At 31.3% G+C, this 25228-nt stretch overlaps 1 protein-coding gene across 1 annotated transcript in view; it reads left to right on the top strand.

Moving 5' to 3' along the window:
• The window catches only part of LOC139510057 (pre-mRNA-splicing factor SYF1-like), a 42680-nt gene that overhangs the window by 8764 nt on the left and 8688 nt on the right, over positions 1–25228 (top strand). Inside the window, exons 9-20 of the mRNA XM_071296277.1 lie at positions 720–798; positions 3280–3399; positions 3836–3936; positions 4402–4477; positions 5185–5271; positions 7122–7322; positions 8238–8313; positions 12501–12610; positions 13051–13154; positions 14497–14596; positions 14861–14977; positions 24573–24633. Coding sequence (XP_071152378.1) covers positions 720–798; positions 3280–3399; positions 3836–3936; positions 4402–4477; positions 5185–5271; positions 7122–7322; positions 8238–8313; positions 12501–12610; positions 13051–13154; positions 14497–14596; positions 14861–14977; positions 24573–24633 — 1232 coding nt within the window. The remainder of the gene's footprint in view (positions 1–719; positions 799–3279; positions 3400–3835; positions 3937–4401; positions 4478–5184; positions 5272–7121; positions 7323–8237; positions 8314–12500; positions 12611–13050; positions 13155–14496; positions 14597–14860; positions 14978–24572; positions 24634–25228) is intronic.

A 25228-nucleotide genomic window follows, 5' to 3' on the forward strand; every position in this document is an offset into this window, starting at 1 on the left:
AAACTAACGGTGATCTCAGGTGCTCCGGAAGGATAAGCAGATCCTGCTCCACATGTGGCACCCGTCGTGTTGCTCATATTATAACAAATCCGGTAAATAGTCTAATTCAATAGGTCACATTCCTGAAAGGGAAGGGGATTGTAGTTACGTCATAAGGAACATATCCAATGTCATTTGAGAAACAGTTATTCCATAACGCTCAACCAACTCTGTGGCGTCTGTAAAATTTACAAAGAGATGATTTCAACTTCACCATTTGGAACTCTTGCTTCCTTGTGAGCAGCAACCCTCTATCAAGAAAATCATGATAGGAAATGCTAGCATGGAAATATCGTATCAATTGGGAGATATATAAAAGAACAACATTGGTTAGTTAGTGGTTAAAAAAATATGTTGGATGTATTTCACAAAAAACTACATTGAACAAACAGTTCATGCTTAATAGTAACATAAGTGCAATTAATAATAGCTGTTACGAAGACACAACCATCACAATATAGAAATAGCACAAAAGAGAATCATAATTTACACTTCAAAATGAACGATAGTATGCTAATGAGACAGAATCCACACTTTGTACACAAATGGCACTAGCAAGTCATTTTATTTACAAGTAAATCTGTTTATGAATAACAATGTTTTATTAAGACTTGATCCACACAATGTACATAAATATTACAATCTAGTCATATTATTCATATTTATACTGTTATTGACAGTGTATTATTACGACAAAATCCACACAATGTACATGAATGGCACAAAAGAGTAACTTTATTTAAAGACAAACCAAGAGAGGTAAGCAATTCAATAAATATTCTTTATTGTTTTAATTATCTATCTCATATTAAAACTTCTTTATCCTTTTAATTATCTATCTCATATTAAAACCTCTTTATCGTTTTTATTATCTATCTCATATTTAAACCTCTTTATCGTTTTAATTATCTATCTCATTTTATTAAAACCTCTTTATCGTTTTTATTATCTATCTCATATTAAAACCTGTTTATCGTTTTAATTATCTATCTCATATTAAAACCTCTTTATCGTTTTAATTATCTATCTCATATTAAAACCTCTTTATCATTTTAATTATCTATCTCATATTAAAACCTCTTTATCGTTTTTATTATCTATCTCATATTTAAACCTCTTTATCGTTTTAATTATCTATCTCATTTTATTAAAACCTCTTTATCGTTTTTATTATCTATCTCATATTAAAACCTGTTTATCGTTTTAATTATCTATCTCATATTAAAACCTCTTTATCGTTTTAATTATCTTTCTCATATTAAAACCTCTTTATCGTTTTAATTATCTATCTCATATTAAAACCTCTTTATCGTTTTAATTATCTATCTCATATTAAAACCTCTTTATCGTTTTAATTATCTATCTCATATTAAAACCTCTTTATCGTTTTAATTATCTATCTCATAATTAAAACCTCTTAATCGTTTTAATTATCTATCTCATAATTAAAACCTCTTAATCGTTTTAATTATCTATCTCATAATTAAAACCTCTTTATCGTTTTAATTATCTATCTCATATTAAAACCTCTTTATCGTTTTAATTATCTATCTCATATTTAAACCTCTTAATCGTTTTAATTATCTATCTCATATTAAAACCTGTTTATCGTTTTAATTATCTATCTCATATTAAAACCTCTTTATCGTTTTAATTATCTATCTCATATTAAAACCTCTTTATCGTTTTAATTATCTATCTCATATCAAAACCTCTTTATCGTTTTAATTATCTATCTCATATTAAAACCTCTTTATCGTTTTAATTATCTATCTCATATTAAAACCTCTTTATCATTTTAATTATCTATCTCATATTAAAACCTCTTTATCGTTTTAATTATCTATCTCATATTAAAACCTCTTTATCGTTATCGTTTTAATTGTCTATCTCATATTAAAACCTCTTTATCATTTTAAAACCTGTTTATCGTTTTAATTATCTATCTCATATTAAAACCTCTTTATCGTTTTAATTATCTATCTCATATTAAAACCTCTTTATCGTTTTAATTATCTATCTCATATTAAAACCTCTTTATCGTTTTATCTATCTCATATTAAAACCTCTTTATCGTTTTAAAACCTCTTTATCGATTTAAAACCTCTTTATCGTTTTAATTATCTATCTCATATTAAAACCTCTTTATCGTTTTAATTATCTATCTCATATTAAAACCTCTTTATCGTTTTAATTATCTATCTCATATTAAAACCTCTTTATCGTTTTAATTATCTATCTCATATTAAAACCTCTTTATCGTTTTAATTATCTATCTCATATTTAAACCTCTTTATCGTTTTAATTATCTATCTCATATTAAAACCTCTTTATCGTTTTAATTATCTATCTCATATTTAAACCCCTTTATCGTTTTAATTATCTATCTCATATTAAAACCTCTTTATCGTTTTAATTATCTATCTCATATTAAAACCTCTTTATCGTTTTATCTATCTCATATTAAAACCTCTTTATCGTTTTAAAACCTCTTTATCGATTTAAAACCTCTTTATCGTTTTAATTATCTATCTCATATTAAAACCTCTTTATCGTTTTAATTATCTATCTCATATTAAAACCTCTTTATCGTTTTAATTATCTATCTCATATTAAAACCTCTTTATCGTTTTAATTATCTATCTCATATTAAAACCTCTTTATCGTTTTAATTATCTATCTCATATTAAAACCTGTTTATCGTTTTAATTATCTATCTCATACTAAAACCTGTTTATCGTTTTAATTATCTATCTCATATTAAAACCTGTCTATCGTTTTAATTATCTATCTCATATTAAAACCTCTTTATCGTTTTAATTATCTATCTCATATTAAAACCTCTTTATCGTTTTAAAACCTGTTTATCGTTTTAATTATCTATCTCATATTAAAACCTGTTTATCGTTTTAATTATCTATCTCATATTAAAACCTCTTTATCGTTTTAATTATCTATCTCATATTAAAACCTCTTTATCGTTTTAATTATCTATCTCATATTAAAACCTCTTTATCATAATAATATTACTCTGAAACGTAATGAATTGCTGTTATGATTTTAAGTACATCAGGTAGAGTTATCTTTCTGTATGATGAAACGCCTGTAACAAGTCAGGAATATGAAAGTTGTTTTCCTTTCAATTGTTGTGTTTCAGCTTTTGATTTTGTCACTTGATGAAGGATTTTCTATTTTGAATTTTCTTTGTAGTTCAGTATATTTATTATTTGACTTTTACAGATTATAAACACCTACACTGAGGCAGTGCAGACAGTGGATCCAAAATTAGCCACAGGGAAGCCACATACATTGTGGGTGGATTTTGCTAAATTTTATGAAAAAGCTGGGCAAATTGAAGATGTAAGTATATTTTAAATATTAAGTTTAATAAGTGAATCAATATTTACATTGCATATAAATGAGTGGACTTATCCTGAGCATGTTTTTGTGACTATTTTTAATGAGTAGGCACTATAATGGCCTAAAATGGCCCCAGATTTACAAAATGATAAAAATTGAAAAAGAGCAGATTTTTCTCCATAAATTATTAGAACATGAGTCAATGATTTATGAAAAATGTTTTTATCTAATCAAATAAAGGATGAATATTCTCTGTAATGTGATGTACAAAACTTATGATTTGTTGCTTATCTGGAGTTTGTGATGCCTTCCACAATAAAACATGTAACAGGTTCTTTTTTTTAACTGATCTATATAATGATTTGATACTTTTGAAATGATTTCAGTAATTACTTTTATAGATATGTAATATTTACCTTTTGACGACTCATTTTAGGCAAGAGTTATATTTGATAAAGCAGTAAAGGTTCCGTATAAACATGTGGATGATTTAGCATCAGTATGGTGTGAATGGGCTGAAATGGAAATCAGACATGAGTAAGTCATTAAAATGTTTGTATAACCTGTTTATTCTTGCATTGATTCAAACACATAGATAATTTAGGCTATTTATAAGATTGAGAGTACACAGCTGTAAAGGCACATTGACATTATTAGTTTGAGGACTGGTTTTAGTATTGGGTTTTACAACTGGGGCAATATGCTCAATTGTTTCTCCATAGGCGGTTATGGTAACGTTATCTTCTGTATTTCAGTCCATATCCATATATTTGGATATAATCTAGTCTAATGGGTCGGAAATTGAGGTTTTTGGGGTAATTTTAGAGAATTTGTTAAATAATGCATATTTAAAGTGATTTCAATCTTAAATTGTTAACTTATGCAATGAAGTTATTTTAAATACAGATATAAGGAACACAAAACTTTGCAAGGTAATATCTTGATATCTATGTAGAATAATAAATAGTTATCTCAATTTGAAACTTTTTTATTTTATTTCAGCCATTTTGATGAAGCACTGAAGTTGATGCAAAAAGTAACAGCACCTCCTACACGTAAAGTTTCTTATCATGACGAGGTAATCACTTCTGTATTAAAAATGTTTCCACATATGACACATCTTTCAGCCCAATTTTTAAACATCCCTTTACAGGAAGTATAATGATATACCGTTGTCCGTCTGTCCTGCCGTCATCAACTTGTCAGACAATAACTCAAAAACGCCTTTACCAATTTGTATGAAACTTTGGTGAATTGTTTATATTTATTGAAGTGAGCTCCCTTTAGATTTTTATAAATTTTAAATTTTAATGTTTCTGAGTTACATGGTATTTTTCATTGAAAAAGGGGAATTTTCATGATCATTGAAGTAGATTTGGTTGTCTATTGTCAACTTCCAATTTAAAGTGGTACCTAACACTACAGGGAGATAACTCTGTGAAATCAGCTAAACATTTTAATTACGTTGTGTTGTTAAGGGAATATTAATCTTCTCAATGATCAAAATAAGTGTTTGTCAAACTGCAATATAACCAGTGTAATTTTTCTGATAAAACGGTTAGTTCAAATTTTTTAAAATATTTATATTTATGTCAAAGGGTCAAAGTAAATACTTTGTCAAAATTTTATGAAAATTAAACGAGCCAAATTAATTTTAGTTAAAGTGTTGGGTACCTCCTTAAGATATGTAAATGTTGATCAATATTTACATTATTTACATAACATTACAATATATTGAAACAACATCAGAAGTTTTTCAATTATTTACAATATTTTATTTTTCAGTCAGAAACAGTGCAAGACAGAGTACATAAATCTTTGAAAGTCTGGTCATTATATGCTGATTTAGAGGAGAGTTTTGGTACATTTAAGGTAAATTTATAAAGGGGAAAGGTAAATACAATACCATTCACTGTTATTTGCCTAGAGTTTACAAAATTGTGACTGAATTTAAAGAGACTATCAAAGATCTACCTTAAACACAACATTTCCTGGAGGACAAACACTATAAGATATAACCTTGAACACAGACATCAATGAGACTTCAATCAGGCACATGTTACCCTTGATATTCCTTCAATAACCAAATCCTTTTAATCTTTTGAAATGGAACAACATTAGTTCATAAAAAAGTCAAAGAAAAGTGCGGGAAAAGTACTTATCATATGTTAATTTGATCAGTTACAATAAAACCTGTTAATATAAGAGATTACTTTTATAAACAAGTTACATGGAAAGAACTAATGATTCAATAACCATATGTAACAAGGGAATTAGTCACTTTCAAAAGCTTACTGAGTCATACTGACTTCTGACCAAATTACAAAATATTGAAAACAAATTTAAAAAATGCCTCCTGAAATGAAAAACATAATTTGAGTGGATGTCCACTAGAATATTGTACAGATCAGATCAACAGGATACTGTGGTTGCATATATTTTTGTGGATATCAATTTTTGTGGATTGAGGAAAACTTGCGTGTATGTGTATATTTAAATTCATGATTTTGCTGAAGTTTGCATACAAGCCTAAATTTAATCTGTTATTTGTTTAACATTTAATTTTGTTAAATTACATGTGGTGAACCAACGCCTGTGTGAATCATTTCGTTAGAGTCCCTGAAGTTGATACCTTGGTATGCAGGGTTGTCAGGCGTTGGTTCACCACATGGGATTTAATTTAATATTATTTATTCGTGAACCCTTACATCCTAAAGGAACTGCCTTGCTACACGCGCCAATCTACAGGCCACCAGCATATACATGGACCGAGGAATATAACATACTTGCGACGAAATAACAACTGAACCCAGATGACCAAGATGTCCGATACCACCTTAACATCTATAAATGATAGCAGATATAAATGATAGTAGAAGAAATGTACCACAGGCGCCGATCGTAAAGGAACTAGGAATTCACACCCATGCCTTCAATCAAACCAACCACTGCAGACGATCCAACAATTATGTAGAATCAACAAATAATTTTAAACACGAGAGCATTTTTGACAATTTTATTTTCCATAGCGGCGACCATAATCTTCCTATTGTTGCTGACGCATCAGGAAGCAGTAACCTCCAACAATGGCCAGGTTGGAAGAGAAGCCTTGCGAAGTAGTACGTAGGAACCATGGGAAGTTCGTCCAATTAGATACCAAGCCTTCAGAACAATTTCATGTATCATATAATAGTAAAACGAACTCAAGTTACATTGTAAACAAACTTTAATTTTCTTAATTTTCTATATTTATCTTATCTATTTATAACTCTGTATTGCTACTTTCACTTTTCATTGTTTCTCTCACCATGACGACGTCAAATTGCACCACTTTGAGTACTTCAGGGAAGAATTTCTGTATAAAAATTGTCCTGATGAAGCCTGCTTTGCAGGCGAAACATGTAGACCATAGCAAATAAAATTGCAGACCATTCGAAGAGTTGTTGTCAATTTGGAGTATTATTTAATTTTGTTGTTCACCTGTACCCACAAAAACCACAAAAATTGGTATCTAAAGAATAATACTGAATCCACAGTACTCAATAATGGTTTACTATGTGAAAATTCATAGTCTCCCCATGATATCCAACCAGATTCCCTCCAGTCAAACTTCACTTTCTTCAAATTTTTTGTCACTGTCTCGTCAGATTTGAGTTAATGAGAGTCACCTGTATATAATTACATCTTTCTTCTTGACAATATATGTATGTGTATTTTTTCAGACGTGTAAAGCTGTTTATGACAGAATTATAGAACTACGGATAGCCACACCACAGATCATAATCAACTATGGATTGTTTTTAGAAGAAAATAATTATTTTGAAGAGGCTTTCAAAGGCTATGAGAAAGGAATTGCTCTATTTAAATGGCCAAATGTGTACGACATATGGAACACTTACTTGGTTAAGTTTATAGAACGATATGTAAGTCAATAGTGAATGATAGTTTGTTGCAGGTATTTAGGTTGTCTTCACAAAATCATGTTAAAAAAATCATCCAAGACTGGTGGAATGAATGTAACATGAGGTACCCATATTACACCTATTTTGACAGTTTTTTCAACTGCCTTTATTAAAAAAACAGACAAAAATTCAATTATGTGTTTAGTTTGTAAATTGTATACTATTTACCTATTTGTTCCACAAATGTCAGTTTTAGTCCATACTAAATCCCAGAAAAATGGCTTTCAACCAAACTCAAAATGCCCCAAGATTCTGTATAAATGAGGAGAAGCTAGATTGCACCAATGCTTAACTACACTGCTTTTAAAAACAAAAACTGATGCTTTATTTTGTTCTTCGCTATAAATTTAAAACATGTTTACAATAGTCCATGCTTTCTATGACCTTTATAAGAAATGGATGCACGTGACATGTTTAAAGTGACATATATAAGTTGACAATTTGTGGACGTCACAGTTTTCCATAGAATTTCCTGGTTACTGCATCAGACCCATCTGTTCTTGAATCTCATAAAATCTTCTCTACAGCTTCTATGAATTATTTTGAATCGAATAGGACACATTCAGTAATTTTGTCAACCATGAAAGACATGTTAAGGTAATACTGTTTTGTCTGATCCATTTACTCACAATATAATGATATAAATAACATTGTATTACTCAGTGCCAACTTGTTTATTCACAAATGACAATAGAATAATTTCGTTGAATTTTTGTTTTTTATGATATTTTATACTGAAATAATAAATAAAATGGACTGATTTGTTTATTTTGCATTTGTATAGAGATAACTGTATTGTATTTTTTATGGATTTTTTTTTAATAGAAGCTAGAGTATAAATGAATCATTGGAATTTCATACATTTTTTTTTTTTAGGGAGGAACTAAATTAGAAAGAGCCCGAGATTTGTTTGAACAATGCTTGGAAAACTGTCCGGAGAAGTTTGCTAAAGGTATGAACCACTACTTTGTTGTTATTCTTCTCATTAATATAACGCTTGTTACATATCTTTTATTGTTTGTGTATTGCATATGTTATTGTTTATAATAATATTGTCTGTATGCTATATACCCTCCTGGGGCCCTAATTGGGTAAATATTCTATTCTATTCTATTCTATTCTATACTTGCTTTATATATATACCTATTTTGAGACTTGATTTAAAGCTTTGACTATTGTGCTGACACTTGTATCAGAATAAAGATAAATGTTGACCCCTAGATGACTTTTACTTTTAAATGACCGCTAAAATAAAAAAAAATTGTCGTATAATGGTATCACGTCGGCGTCTGCGTCGTCCGAAGACGGATGGTTTCCGGATAATAACTTTAGTATAAGTAAATAGAAATCAATAAAATTTTAACACACTGTTTATAGCTGCAAAAGTAAGGTTGGGATGGAATTTTGGGGTTATGGTCCCAACGGTTTAGGAATAAGAGGCACAAGTGTCTTCTAATAAAATTTTTCTCAGTTCAGATTTCAGAAATTAAAAAGATTTTTTTTTGAGGGGATTATTATTCAACAGCAAAGTGTGTTCCTCAAATTAAGCAACAAAAAAAATTTAAGTTCAATAGACCTAATTCATTCTGTGTAAGAAACCTTTTCTGTGTCAACTTTTTAATCACAATCCAAATTCAGAGCTGTATCAAGCTTGAATGTTGTGTCTATACTTGCCCCAACTGTTCAGGTTTCGATCTCTGTGGTCCTATAAAGCTGTGCCCTGGGGAGCATTTGGTTTGTTCATGGATTTATGTTTCATCTTTTTATACGACCGCAAAAATTTTAATTTTTCGTCGTATATTGCTATCACGTTGTCGTCGTCTTGTGTCGTCGTCTTGCGTCGTTGTCGTCCGAATACTTTTAGTTTTCGCACTCTAACTTTAGTAACAGTGAATAGAAATCTATGAAATTTTAACACAAGGTTTATGACCACAGAAGGAAGGTTGGGATTGATTTTGGGAGTTTTGGTCCCAATATTTTAGGAATTAGGGGCCAAAAAGGGCCCAAATAAGCATTTTCTTGGTTTTCGCACTATAACTTTAGTTTAAGTAAACTGAAATCTATGAAATTTTGACACAAGGTTTATGACCACAAAAGAAAGGTTGGGATTGATTTTGGGAGTTTTGGTTCCAACAGTTTAGGAGTTAGGGGCCAAAAAAGGGCCCAAATAAGCATTATTCTTGGTTTTCGTACAATAACTTTAGTATAAGTAAATAGAAATCAATGAAATTTAAACACAAGGTTTATGAACACAAAAGGAAGGTTGGGATTGATTTTTGGAGTTTTGGTCCCAACAGTTTAGGAATTGGGGGCCAAAAAGGGGCCCAAATAAGCATTATTCTTGGTTTTCGCACCATAACTTTAGTATAAGTAAATAGAAATCTATGAAATTTAAACACAAGGTTTATGACCATAAAAGGAAGGTTGGGTTTGATTTTGGGAGGCTTGGTCCCTACAGTTTAGGAATAAGGGGCCCAAAGGGTCCAAAATTGAACTTTGTTTGATTTCAACAAAAATTGAATAATTGGGGTTCTTTGATATGCCGAATCTAACTGTGTATGGAGATTCTTAATTTTTGGTCCCGTTTTCAAATTGGTCTACACTAAGGTCCAAAGGGTCCAAAATTAAACTTAGTTTGATTTTAACAAAAATTGAATCCTTGGGGTTCTTTGATATGCTGAATCTAAAAATGTACTTAGAATTTTGATTTTTGGCCCAGTTTTCAAGTTGGTCCAAATCGGGGTCCAAAATTATTATATTAAGTATTCAGCAATGGCAAGAAATCTTCAATTGCACAGTATTGTGCAATAGCAAGCAATTTTCAATATCTCAGTATTGCGCAATAGCAAGAAATCTTTAATTGCACAGTATTGTGCAATAGCAAATATTTTCAATTGCACAGTATTGCGCAATAGCAAGAAATATCTAATTGCACAATATTGTGCAATAGCAAGAAATTTTCAATTGGAGTTATCTTTCTTTGTCCAGAATAGTAGTTGAATCAACTTAAATCATTGTTTTATACAATATACAATGTATATTCACTTTTACTACCAACTGATAAATTAAAACAATCTTTACCATTCAGTGATAACAAGCACTTTATTTTACATTTTAATATTTTATGATGTATTTAAATGAGTAGTTATTGTTGCAAACTCCATTAGGAATTTGAATTGAGATCAGTTTTGGAAAAAGGGAAATGTGAAAAAAAATATGGGGGGGGGGGGTTAAATTTTTCTCATTTCAGATTTCATAAATAAAAAGAAAATTTCTTCAAATATTTTTTTGAGAGGATTAATATTCAACAGCATAGTGAATTGCTCAAAGGCAAAAAAAATATTTTAAGTTCATTAGACCACATTCATTCTGTGTCAGAAACCTATGCTGTGTCAACTATTTGATCACAATCCAAATTTAGAGCTGAATCCAGCTTAAATGTTGTGTCCATACTTGCCCCAACTGTTCAGGGTTCAACCTCTGCGGTCATATATAGCTGTGCCCTGCGGAGCATCTGGTTTATTGATTAATAGAATTTATTATTTTCAAGAAAATTTATCAATTTTGCTGTACTGAAATACAAACATATATTAGTATACAGAGTTTTTTATGCCCCACCTACGATAGTAGAGGGGCATTATGTTTTCTGGTCTGTGTGTCCGTTCGTCCGTCCGTCTGTTCGTTCGTCCGTCCGTCCGTCCGTCAGTCCCGCTTCAGGTTAAAGTTTTTGGTCAAGGTAGTTTTTGATGAAGTTGAAGTCCAATTGACTTCAAACTTGGTACACATGTTCCTATGATATGATCTTTCCAATTTTAATGCCAAATTAGAGATTTTACCAGAATTTCAGGGTCCACTGAACATAAATGATAGTGCGAGTGGGGCATTCGTGTACTGAGGACACATTCTTGTTTTGTACAGATGTTTATTGGAATATCATACTATACATTGGATAATTTTTGTATAGGCTTTTATTGACATATATTGACAATAAATATTTAGGCCATATTTTTAAGCTGAGTTTATAATTCACAATTACAAAAGATTAACAATGTCATGAACAGAGATGGTGGATTTGCCACAAGTACATTTCTCCACTGAAATATGCCTGGCATCTATACATGTAATTACAACCGTTTCAAGGAACTGAATTAGATTGTAATTAATTTCTTCTAGTTGTCTCCCATAGACAGTTATTTGTTTTCCCGCGCTTCATGAGATATAGCCATTCAGCACGACAGGGCCAACTCGACTAGACGTGTTTCTCAGTTGAAATTTTTTATCTTGCTTATGTGAATTTATTTGATGTTATATGAAATGTTTTGATTTCAGTAGTAATTATAAATTACTTGACTATATTTTTTCGACATAATATTATGTATCATAATGTGCAATTAAAATCAGCACATGGCACTGTCGTGTGGGTATTCTATTTGAACTTTAGTTTGGTTTTTATTAGTCTTATGTGCTTAGAGTTGGGTAGTCTATGGGCGTAGTAATTGTAGAAGAATAAAATTTAAGACACAGCCTTAAAAATACTCAATATATTATATATTATTATGCGTAGAACACAATACAGGAATCACCTTAACTCGTGAAAGTTTTGAATAAACACATTAAAGACTCATTAAAGTTCTTTATTTTAAATGCAAATTGTCGAAAGTTTTTGATGAAAATTTAAATCAAATATGACGAAAATGCCTTCGAATGACGAATCTACGACAAACGAACTTCAGATTGTGATCGTTTGAGAAATACTGAATTCCCGGGTTGTTACATTTTTGATTAAATGACGAAACTATACTCCTGGTTGTCGAAATGCTGACTGACTGATTTTCCTAAGGAAATAATTATGATGGTCTTTCGATTATGGGGTTTATTAATAATTAACAGATAAGTGACCCATCTGATGGTGATAAGTGGATTAGTTGTAATCACAACTTGTAACACCTGTTGAAGATGTTAATTACCTGGAGGTCATAAACTTGTCAAAAACTTGAAGTGATGAAATTGATTTGAAATACTTTCGTCAATGAGAAAACACTTTTGTAAAATATGAAAGTGACGAGCGCTAGCAAAATCACTGATATGTATAGTATTGTGTCTTCAAAATTGATTGTTTCTTTTTCTTTCCCGTTGTAGCTATCTTTTTATTATATGCCAAGTTAGAAGAGGAACATGGGTTAGCCAGACATGCAATGGCCGTGTATGACAGAGCTACAAAAGCTGTACTGCCAGAGGAAAGATATGAGGTAACATTAAAGATCTACAAGACATTTACTCATCAATTTAGTTTTTGCAAGAATTGATAAAATGTCATACTTGGTTTAAGCATGATTGATTTAGGGTACATGTATAGGCTTCAATCTAAAACCAATGAAAGCCTATGAGAATTTCTTTACCTTTTCTTCATCCCCACTCAACCTTGTGCACATGATTATCTTACTCACTCAGAAATCAACGAGATCAAAATACCGTATTTGGTGTTTGAAGCACAAATTTTGCATTTGCAATAATTTTTGTTATACCATATAGTCTTATCCTTGATTTAATATTTTTTCCATCCATGGCTATTTGAATGAGAAAGTCTTAAACAGCAAGATAACTTGACATTTTAATGATTTAAAACTTGTATTTACTATGCAGAAGATATACCATTACCTTAAAAACATGATAACATTTCTATTTATAGATGTTTAATGTGTATATAAAAAGAGCAGCTGAGATTTATGGTGTAACTTATACACGACCTATTTATGAAAAAGCTTTGGAAGTGTTACCTGATGAACAAGCAAGGTAAGTAACAGGTCTATATTCTAAACTCTTCAACAGGAAGAATAGTACATGCACATTGTTTTTAATAATCAATTATATTTTTGCACTCGAAGAATTAATTAATTTTAAGATTTAATTCTGTAAATTCAGATTTTTATGCCCCACCTACGATAGTAGAGGGGCATTATGTTTTCTGGTCTGTGCGTCCGTCCATTCGTTCGTTCGTCCGTCCGTCTGTCCCGCTTCAGGTTAAAGTTTTTGGTCAAGGTAGTTTTTGATGAAGTTTAAGTCCAATCGACTTCAAACTTAGTACACATGTCCCCTATGATATGATCTTTCTAATTTTAATGCCAAATTAGAGTTTTTACCCCAATTTCACGGTCCACTGAACATGGAAAATGATAGTGCGAGTGGGGCATTCGTGTACTGAGGACACATTCTTGTTATGCCCCACCTACGATAGTAGAGGGGCATTATGTTTTCTGGTCTGTGCGTCCGTCCGTCCGTTCGTCCGTCCGTTCGTCCGTCCGTCTGTCTGTTCGTTCGTTCGTCCGTCTGTCCCGCTTCAGGTTAAAGTTTTTGGTCAAGGTAGTTTTTGATGAAGTTTAAGTCCAATCGACTTCAAACTTAGTACACATGTCCCCTATGATATGATCTTTCTAATTTTAATGCCAAATTAGAGTTTTTACCCCAATTTCACGGTCCACTGAACATGGAAAATGATAGTGCGAGTGGGGCATTCGTGTACTGAGGACACATTCTTGTTTTGTGATGCTTTTATTATTATTTCAACATTTGCAAATGGAATAAGTTTCCAAAAAACAAAATGCACACATTTTAAATTTTTGATAACCTTTTCCACACTAAAATCATTCAAAATATGCTGTGCATATTGTATTGTTTCTCTTATTTAAATGGATTTATATTCAGTCCTAATGATAAATCTCTTGTTAAAAAGGTTATCAAAAATTGACTATTGAAATTTTTTATTCTTTTAACAAACTAGTAACAGGAAGCAACCAGTGCTAATTTCATTATAATTTAAGCAGTTATTCCTATATACATGGAGTGATCATGTAATGTAAATGGTAAATAGAATATTACACAATGTATCTTTTTTTAAGGAAAGTATAAGAAAATTCTACATTGTAAATAGTGAAAATTTCTGCAATATGGTTATCCAATAGTTCCCGTCATTGATGTCCAGTTTCAGGACTTAGGACTTAACATATTTGTAACTATGATTATGAAAGCATCTATAGTAACTTTGCACACCTCTTAAATCTTCACATTGTATTGATAGACAGTGTGAAGTGCTAACTTGTAATATGGTATTATATACTTTATATTTAACTGTTTACAGAGAGATGTGTATAAGATTTGCTGATTTGGAGAGGAAGTTAGGGGAGATTGACAGAGCTAGAGCTATATATTCCCATGCATCACAAATCTGTGATCCTCGAGTTAGTACTATAATATAGCTAGAACTTTTTTTTCTGAATAAATAAACTTTTTACAACAACAAAAAACGATTTTATTTATGAAATACAATTTTCAATATTGGCTTGAAATTAGACAAGATAATTTTCTGCTTTACATCCAAGCACAAAAATTAAGTAATAAAATGACAAAAACAAAAAAATGCATACATATCATTTTTTTGCTATTTCAATTTATTCTCATACATGATATTTCATATTATTGATTTGTAATTATGTATTTTATAGGTAGCTCCTAACTTCTGGCAAGTGTGGAAAGAGTTTGAGATCAAACATGGTAATGAAGATACTGTCAGGGAAATGTTACGTATAAAGAGAAGTGTACAAGCTATGTATAATACACAGGTGAGTGATGTGTTTAATAGACAGGTTAGATACGTCAGGGAAATGTTACGTATAAAGAGAAGTGTACAAGCTATGTATACCGTAGCTACTCGCTTATAAGTCGATCCGACTTTAAGTCGGATGCCCTTTTCAGCTCCAAATTCTGAGGATTTAGTCTTGACCCTCGTATAAGTCGGACAAAATTTGGACATTTTTGTTTGCAGCTGACAGTTACTGAACGCCGGTAAAACCAATGCAAATCCAGGAATTATATTCATTTTCTGCATGAATGTTTGTTTGGTTTGAATTTAGTTGATGTTGATGTTGATTATGATAATTTATATAGCTGTTTAATAATAAAGATGTATTTATTCCTGTTGTTTTGTTCACTGTTTGATTACAGATTAGCCATGTGTTGTTTACGTAATGCATCAATGATTTTGTAGGGTATGACTAACAACCTATTGTTTGAGAAAAGCGAACATAAACCAATATGAACCTGAAAAAAATTAAAGTCGATCAATATTTTCACAGCACACATAACTCAGTGTTAAAGGAGCATGTACACTTCATAATTCTCATTATATTGTGATGATTTATAAAGGATTAAAAAAATTAAGTGAAGCTAATCAACTTTATATTAAAATAACTCCCAACTCATTAGTGTCATCTGTTCACCTATCACTGATGTTTTTCACACCTTTAGTGAATACAACTCTTTGTCTCTTAATTAGGGGTTATCAATGGATTATATTGGCTTGCCAATCAATTTTGTAATCTTTGTGTTTACCTGAGACATTTTAATGAATAATATTTTGATCTTGGGAATGAATCTTAAAATTATTTTTGATTATTGTATGATTTATAAGTATTGAATTGATATCATGATATCACAATAATGACACAATAACTCCGCTGAATACATCCTTTTACATAGTTGGTACATTGTTATCTCATTTTCATTTTTGGTTCTTGGCTTTTTCTTTTGGGTTTATGCACAAACCATTTGACCATGAAAATCAATAGGCCCAAGACCACAATTAATGACCCAGCTTTTCGTTGTCCACGAATATAGTTCCTTTTAATTAGAGTGTATTTTTCCTTAATTTTTTTTCTTTCCTTTCCTCACTCATTCCTTAAATCTTTTTGGATGGAAATGAAAGAAGAGAGGTCAAATAAATTTTTGGAGGTTGTATTTTAACTGATTTTGATATGGAATGAGTGATTAGGTCAAGTGCAAAAAGGTGATATTTACAGTTTTCGGAACATCTCTTGACTTGTCAATAGGGGTATGGATGTGTATTGGCTAAATTTGTAAAAGTGATTGCTTCAATCTTTCTGAATTTTGGATATATATTTGGACTAGGACAATACATTACACACAAAAAAAAATTGGACAAAAGTGCATGGTGCAATTTTTTTAATGATGCAAAAGGTTATAAAGAACTGATAGAGGAATTAATTGTGGTCTGTGGCCTAAGAGGTGCATTTCAGCAAATTTAGAATTTTTACTTTGGCATCTTTTCTGAATGATCTATTGGTATTGATTTGTCAAACTATATGAGAAGAAATGATTTTCACTTTCATTTGATAGAAATTTTGTGAAAAAGTCACTTTTCAGGTTAAATGCCTAAAATGTAGCTTTTTCACTTTTTTCACTATTTTTTTTCAAAAACAGCATGTTTAATTTCTCTCTGACAGTTTTTTTCTGATATCTATTTGTGTTTGTGGTATTTATTTCAGTTGTTTAACTTATATTTGTGAACTCTGAACACAAAAAAAAGTAGATAAAAACATAAAAAGAGTGCAAAATGTGCTGTTTTAATAGTCTAAGTCTAACGGTCAGTATACACAGCAGGTGAAATGTGAAGTTCTATGCACTTAAAAGTTGTATTCCAAAACAGATTGCACTTAACCTACATCAAAAACACTTATTACTGGTTGCTTAACCATTTCTGTTTCACAGACTACCTTTACTTTCTTCTGTTGGATAGCTAGTGGTTTAAATATTGGCCTTTTGAGGCTGACATTTCATTCAGTTTTTAAACAGTAAAGTTAATAAACTTTGCATCAGACCATACTGTCTGCATATATAGTTGAAAGTGACAGTCTTGTTACATCCAGGCTCCATGTTTTATCATATCTGAGCACAGATTTTAGCAAAAAGAAGTATATCTCCATCTCCCATATCATTTATATGCTTTTAAATATGCAAATGTGGGGAACGGCCTTAACTGGCAATCTGTTTTTTTAAGCATAACATTGCTAAAGACCATTTTATCCACATGCGTTATGCTATTTGAAACTTATATTTCCATCAAAAGTACATTTATAACCTGTTAAAGTTTGTTTGATAACTTAACAACTTCAGAAAATTGTGGTAAGTGAAAAATATTACATTTGATATAAGGCCTCACCCTAATTGAAAACCTCTATTTTTTGGCACAGGCTCATATAAAATTAACTTCTGGCCATTTTGCATAAGTCTGATACATGAAATATGCTTTCTGTTGCTTTAAATAGATGTTAACTTATACATAGAGACATTAAAAAGTGTTAGTTTTGGTATCTTTTGGTTTTTAGAAGCTCAAATTTGATAGTTTTAATTGTTCTAATTCAACGCCACAATTCAGCACCCAAAATTCAGATATAAAAAATGCCACATTTTTTTTATTTGGTATCATATGGCTTTGAAACTTTGTAACCTGTTTTATAATATACTAAGCTTGAATCATGCCAAGTTTTATTAGAATTGGTCAAGTTTTAGGCCCCTAATAGGTGCATTTCAGCAAATTTAGAATTTTTACTTTGGCATCTTTTCTGAATGATCTATTGGTATTGATTTGTCAAACTATATGAGAAGAAATGATTTTCACTTTCATTTGATAGAAATTTTGTGAAAAAGTCACTTTTCAGGTTAAATGCCTAAAATGTAGCTTTTTCACTTTTTTCACTATTTTTTTTCAAAAACAGCATGTTTAATTTCTCTCTGACAGTTTTTTTCTGATATCTATTTGTGTTTGTGGTATTTATTTCAGTTGTTTAACTTATATTTGTGAACTCTGAACACAAAAAAAAGTAGATAAAAACATAAAAAGAGTGCAAAATGTGCTGTTTTAATAGTCTAAGTCTAACGGTCAGTATACACAGCAGGTGAAATGTGAAGTTCTATGCACTTAAAAGTTGTATTCCAAAACAGATTGCACTTAACCTACATCAAAAACACTTATTACTGGTTGCTTAACCATTTCTGTTTCACAGACTACCTTTACTTTCTTCTGTTGGATAGCTAGTGGTTTAAATATTGGCCTTTTGAGGCTGACATTTCATTCAGTTTTTAAACAGTAAAGTTAATAAACTTTGCATCAGACCATACTGTCTGCATATATAGTTGAAAGTGACAGTCTTGTTACATCCAGGCTCCATGTTTTATCATATCTGAGCACAGATTTTAGCAAAAAGAAGTATATCTCCATCTCCCATATCATTTATATGCTTTTAAATATGCAAATGTGGGGAACGGCCTTAACTGGCAATCTGTTTTTTTAAGCATAACATTGCTAAAGACCATTTTATCCACATGCGTTATGCTATTTGAAACTTATATTTCCATCAAAAGTACATTTATAACCTGTTAAAGTTTGTTTGATAACTTAACAACTTCAGAAAATTGTGGTAAGTGAAAAATATTACATTTGATATAAGGCCTCACCCTAATTGAAAACCTCTATTTTTTGGCACAGGCTCATATAAAATTAACTTCTGGCCATTTTGCATAAGTCTGATACATGAAATATGCTTTCTGTTGCTTTAAATAGATGTTAACTTATACATAGAGACATTAAAAAGTGTTAGTTTTGGTATCTTTTGGTTTTTAGAAGCTCAAATTTGATAGTTTTAATTGTTCTAATTCAACGCCACAATTCAGCACCCAAAATTCAGATATAAAAAATGCCACATTTTTTTTATTTGGTATCATATGGCTTTGAAACTTTGTAACCTGTTTTATAATATACTAAGCTTGAATCATGCCAAGTTTTATTAGAATTGGTCAAGTTTTAGGCCCCTAATAGGCCCAAGACCACAATTAATGACCCAGCTTTTCGTTGTCCACGAATATAGTTCCTTTTAATTAGAGTGTATTTTTCCTTAATTTTTTTTCTTTCCTTTCCTCACTCATTCCTTAAATCTTTTTGGATGGAAATGAAAGAAGAGAGGTCAAATAAATTTTTGGAGGTTGTATTTTAACTGATTTTGATATGGAATGAGTGATTAGGTCAAGTGCAAAAAGGTGATATTTACAGTTTTCGGAACATCTCTTGACTTGTCAATAGGGGTATGGATGTGTATTGGCTAAATTTGTAAAAGTGATTGCTTCAATCTTTCTGAATTTTGGATATATATTTGGACTAGGACAATACATTACACACAAAAAAAAATTGGACAAAAGTGCATGGTGCAATTTTTTTAATGATGCAAAAGGTTATAAAGAACTGATAGAGGAATTAATTGTGGTCTGTGGCCTAAGAGGTGCATTTCAGCAAATTTAGAATTTTTACTTTGGCATCTTTTCTGAATGATCTATTGGTATTGATTTGTCAAACTATATGAGAAGAAATGATTTTCACTTTCATTTGATAGAAATTTTGTGAAAAAGTCACTTTTCAGGTTAAATGCCTAAAATGTAGCTTTTTCACTTTTTTCACTATTTTTTTTCAAAAACAGCATGTTTAATTTCTCTCTGACAGTTTTTTTCTGATATCTATTTGTGTTTGTGGTATTTATTTCAGTTGTTTAACTTATATTTGTGAACTCTGAACACAAAAAAAAGTAGATAAAAACATAAAAAGAGTGCAAAATGTGCTGTTTTAATAGTCTAAGTCTAACGGTCAGTATACACAGCAGGTGAAATGTGAAGTTCTATGCACTTAAAAGTTGTATTCCAAAACAGATTGCACTTAACCTACATCAAAAACACTTATTACTGGTTGCTTAACCATTTCTGTTTCACAGACTACCTTTACTTTCTTCTGTTGGATAGCTAGTGGTTTAAATATTGGCCTTTTGAGGCTGACATTTCATTCAGTTTTTAAACAGTAAAGTTAATAAACTTTGCATCAGACCATACTGTCTGCATATATAGTTGAAAGTGACAGTCTTGTTACATCCAGGCTCCATGTTTTATCATATCTGAGCACAGATTTTAGCAAAAAGAAGTATATCTCCATCTCCCATATCATTTATATGCTTTTAAATATGCAAATGTGGGGAACGGCCTTAACTGGCAATCTGTTTTTTTAAGCATAACATTGCTAAAGACCATTTTATCCACATGCGTTATGCTATTTGAAACTTATATTTCCATCAAAAGTACATTTATAACCTGTTAAAGTTTGTTTGATAACTTAACAACTTCAGAAAATTGTGGTAAGTGAAAAATATTACATTTGATATAAGGCCTCACCCTAATTGAAAACCTCTATTTTTTGGCACAGGCTCATATAAAATTAACTTCTGGCCATTTTGCATAAGTCTGATACATGAAATATGCTTTCTGTTGCTTTAAATAGATGTTAACTTATACATAGAGACATTAAAAAGTGTTAGTTTTGGTATCTTTTGGTTTTTAGAAGCTCAAATTTGATAGTTTTAATTGTTCTAATTCAACGCCACAATTCAGCACCCAAAATTCAGATATAAAAAATGCCACATTTTTTTTATTTGGTATCATATGGCTTTGAAACTTTGTAACCTGTTTTATAATATACTAAGCTTGAATCATGCCAAGTTTTATTAGAATTGGTCAAGTTTTAGGCCCCTAATAGGCCCAAGACCACAATTAATGACCCAGCTTTTCGTTGTCCACGAATATAGTTCCTTTTAATTAGAGTGTATTTTTCCTTAATTTTTTTTCTTTCCTTTCCTCACTCATTCCTTAAATCTTTTTGGATGGAAATGAAAGAAGAGAGGTCAAATAAATTTTTGGAGGTTGTATTTTAACTGATTTTGATATGGAATGAGTGATTAGGTCAAGTGCAAAAAGGTGATATTTACAGTTTTCGGAACATCTCTTGACTTGTCAATAGGGGTATGGATGTGTATTGGCTAAATTTGTAAAAGTGATTGCTTCAATCTTTCTGAATTTTGGATATATATTTGGACTAGGACAATACATTACACACAAAAAAAAATTGGACAAAAGTGCATGGTGCAATTTTTTTAATGATGCAAAAGGTTATAAAGAACTGATAGAGGAATTAATTGTGGTCTGTGGCCAATAGGTGTAACACCACTAATTCAGGCCCGGCCAGAAAGCACATACCAGAAAGTAGTACATATTTAACACAAAATAGTTCCTACGCATGAGTGTAACTTTCAAAATATGTAGAAAATTTAGGTATTTTTGGTATCAAATGAAAGCTGAAGGACTGGTGATCATTGTAGAACACTTTTGGACTTTTAATTTTGAATAGTAAAAAAACTGCACCAAATTTTAAAAAGAGGGTACATTTTGTCTGTTTGTCAGATCTGAAGTACCTGTTTTGGTACATCTGAAGTTCCGGGAACCAGTTCTTTCTTATATGCAATGTAAGGTATGTTGATTTTTTCAGTACAAGACACCATAAAGTGTTGCTTTGAAATGCAATGATTGCCACTTTATTTGAACTTAAAATAAAAGAGGTGTGCCTGCTTGAAACGGAGGAATTTAACATAGAAAGCAATGGGACCATGAATTAGTGGTGTACTTCCTATTACAGAGAATCACCAGAAATCCAATTTTTAGAAGTTGTACCTATTCCAATGAAAATAAGTCAAATAGGATGTTAGTAATCATGTCTAATCATCTTTTTTGGGTCAACCGTCCTGCTTATGGGAAATTTAAGCTCTTAAATTGGCATACTCAAATATGTTAGCCTTTTATGGTCATACAACATGCATGCAGTTAAGACTTGACTCCAAGTTCTCATTTTTGCATTTTTTCTGATTCAAATCAATAAAACATGTATTTTATGACTTGTTTATGGAACAAAATAGCTCTTAGTCAAAATAATCTCATGATTTTTCAAGTTTTTTTGTTTTTCTTATGGTAGCCTTTTACAATCTAGGCAAATGGTATATACTCATATAAGAATTCTTAAATCTCACTGTACATGCAATTTTGGACCAGTTTAGCAAGTTATCTAGCTGAGGGATATATAAATTGCTCTTATTAATCTATGTTTTACCACAGAATTATAATTCATGCAAAAAAAAAGCCTTTTTTCAATTTCAAGAAAAAAGGGGGGATAATTTCTCATTTATGTCTTAAGTTTGGACTAATGTATTGTTATTTAATGAAGAACCTCTGATAAAAATATGACTATTAGTAAGCACATAGCTTTCCTAATAGAAATTAATAAATAAAACAATGATATTGAGAATAAAAAAAATATATTGGCCAATGGTAATATACATATGCAGTTTTCTTTGAATAACCCATATGTTACTACCAGTCCAATTTGAGCTTTAAATTAATAAAATAGTATTTGGACTAAGGCTTTATATGTTTTTTATTGCTTGAAATAGATCATAGAATGAAATAAAGTAATGCTCAAGTCAATATAGCAAGTTTGGTTCTGTTATAGGTGTAACACCACTAATTCAGGCCCGGCCAGAAAGCACATACCAGAAAGTAGTACATATTTAACACAAAATAGTTCCTACGCATGAGTGTAACTTTCAAAATATGTAGAATATTTAGGTATTTTTGGTATCAAATGAAAGCTGAAGGACTGGTGATCATTGTAGAACACTTTTGGACTTTTAATTTTGAATAGTAAAAAAACTGCACCAAATTTTAAAAAGAGGGTACATTTTGTCTGTTTGTCAGATCTGAAGTACCTGTTTTGGTACATCTGAAGTTCCGGGAACCAGTTCTTTCTTATATGCAATGTAAGGTATGTTGATTTTTTCAGTACAAGACACCATAAAGTGTTGCTTTGAAATGCAATGATTGCCACTTTATTTGAACTTAAAATAAAAGAGGTGTGCCTGCTTGAAACGGAGGAATTTAACATAGAAAGCAATGGGACCATGAATTAGTGGTGTACTTCCAATACACAAACCGGAAGCAGTCGGAAATTCAAAACAAATTGACAGAAAAATGTTAACAGAGAACAAATAAAACACAAAGACAGTATTGTAGTCATTTATTTTCAACAAAAACTTTTAATTTAGGGATTTATGTAGGTTTGGCAATCACCGACGTAGTTTTGACCAGGAAATTCACTCCTGACCACTTCTCTCGAGCTTGGATTTTTCCTCTGGTCGCTTGATCTCGCTTATAAGTCGGTACCCCTCTCTGGATTCTGAATTTTACTCCCAAACTTCCGACTTATAAGCGAGTATCTACGGTAATACACAGGTGAGTAATGTGTTTAATAGACAGGTGAGATACGGTCAGGGAAATGTTGCGTATAAAGAGAAGTGTACAAGCTATGTATAATACACAGGTGAGTGATGTGTTTAATAGACAGGTTAGATACGGTCAGGGAAATGTTGCGTATAAAGAGAAGTGTACAAGCTATGTATAATACACAGGTGAGTGATGTGTTTAATAGACAGGTTAGATACGTCAGTAAAATGTTGCGTATAAAGAGAAGTGTACAAGCTATGTATAATACACCGGTGAGTGATGTGTTTAATAGACAGGTTAGATACGGTCAGGGAAATGTTGCTTATTAAGAGAAGTGTACAAGCTATGTATAATACACAGGTGAGTGATGTGTTTAATAGACAGGTCAGATACGTCAGGAAAATGTTGCGTATAAAGAGAAGTGCACAAGCTATGTATAATACACAGGTGAGTGATGTGTTTAATAGACAAGTTAGATATGGTCCGGGAAATGTTACGCATAAAGAGAAGTGTACAAGCTATGTATAATACACAGGTCAGTGATGTGTTTAATAGACAGGTCAGATACTGGACGGCACAACATTTTAGTTCTTTAATCAAAAGAGCTACAAGTACAGCGTAATAGAAATTGTATAGAAATGACAATATCCATTTTTTCTGTAAAAGTCAACAAATCGTTTTTGTCTAGCCTGCATTGAAAGTTGCAGAATGTAAGACATAGGGATTATAAGCCAGCAGTGACTGTGTAAATTATTTCTATTAAGCTTTTCAGAGGGTAGAAGACCTGGATGCTACATATCTAGTATACCAATGCCTTATGTTACAAATTTTTTGTGTGTCATATGTCTGTTGTCCTTGACCACATTTTCATCCTTGTATTAAAACTTTATCTTAAGGTCTATCAGCATAAAATCAATCATGGTTAGTAATTAGTAAGACAATTTGTCTTTTACACAAAAGTTGAACATGCAAACTTTGTGAAAGAGACATTGTCATAATCTACCTAAGATGCAGTGGTGTATTAGGTTCTTTGTTGTTGTGTTAACTTTATTACAGTGTAATTAAATGAAATTTGTTGTGTTAACTTTACTACAGTGTAATTAAATGAAATTTGTTGTGTTAACTTTATTACAGTGCAATTAAATATAATTTCTTGTGTTACATATTCTTGTTTACAAATTGTTTAAAAGATGATCTAATAATAATTCTATGATTTTTTAGGTGAACTTCATGTCATCTCAGATGTTAGCTGCAGCAGCAGGGTCCAAGGGAGATAATCCAGGTTAGTTTTGCCAAAGACAGCATACATTTTGTACTTTGTTGAACATTTAAAAGAGAGGTAAAAGATACCTAAGGGATATTCAAACTCTTAATATCGACTGACAATCACATGGCTAAAGAAACCAACATAGAAAACTAAATTTGACCACAAAATCAAGGAAAATTTATATCTAATGGAGGATACTTAATCTTTAGTATACCGGGTATTCAGATATTGTCGCATGATAGTTAGGGCCCCGGCGACGGCGGGTCACCCTATAGTGATCAGTCTGTCCGTCCGTCCGTCCGTAACACTTTCGTGTCCGCTCCATATCTAGAGAACCGTTATGATTTCATACTTAATACTTAACATGATTATTAACCAACACCAGAGGGTGTGTCATGTTGTATGTACAACTTCCTAGGTCAAAGGTCAAGGTCAAAAACTTTGGTTTCAGTTGACAACCCCGTGTCCTGTGGTGAAGATCGTGTCCGCTCCATATCTAGATAACCATTATGATTTCAAAGTTTATACTTGACATCCATTTTAACAACCACCAGAGGGTGTGTCATGATGTATGTACAACTTCCTAGGTCAAAGGTCAAGGTCAAAAACT

The sequence above is a fragment of the Mytilus edulis genome, chromosome 2 (assembly GCF_963676685.1).
Source record: "Mytilus edulis chromosome 2, xbMytEdul2.2, whole genome shotgun sequence".
Classification (NCBI taxonomy): Eukaryota; Metazoa; Mollusca; class Bivalvia; order Mytilida; family Mytilidae; genus Mytilus; species Mytilus edulis.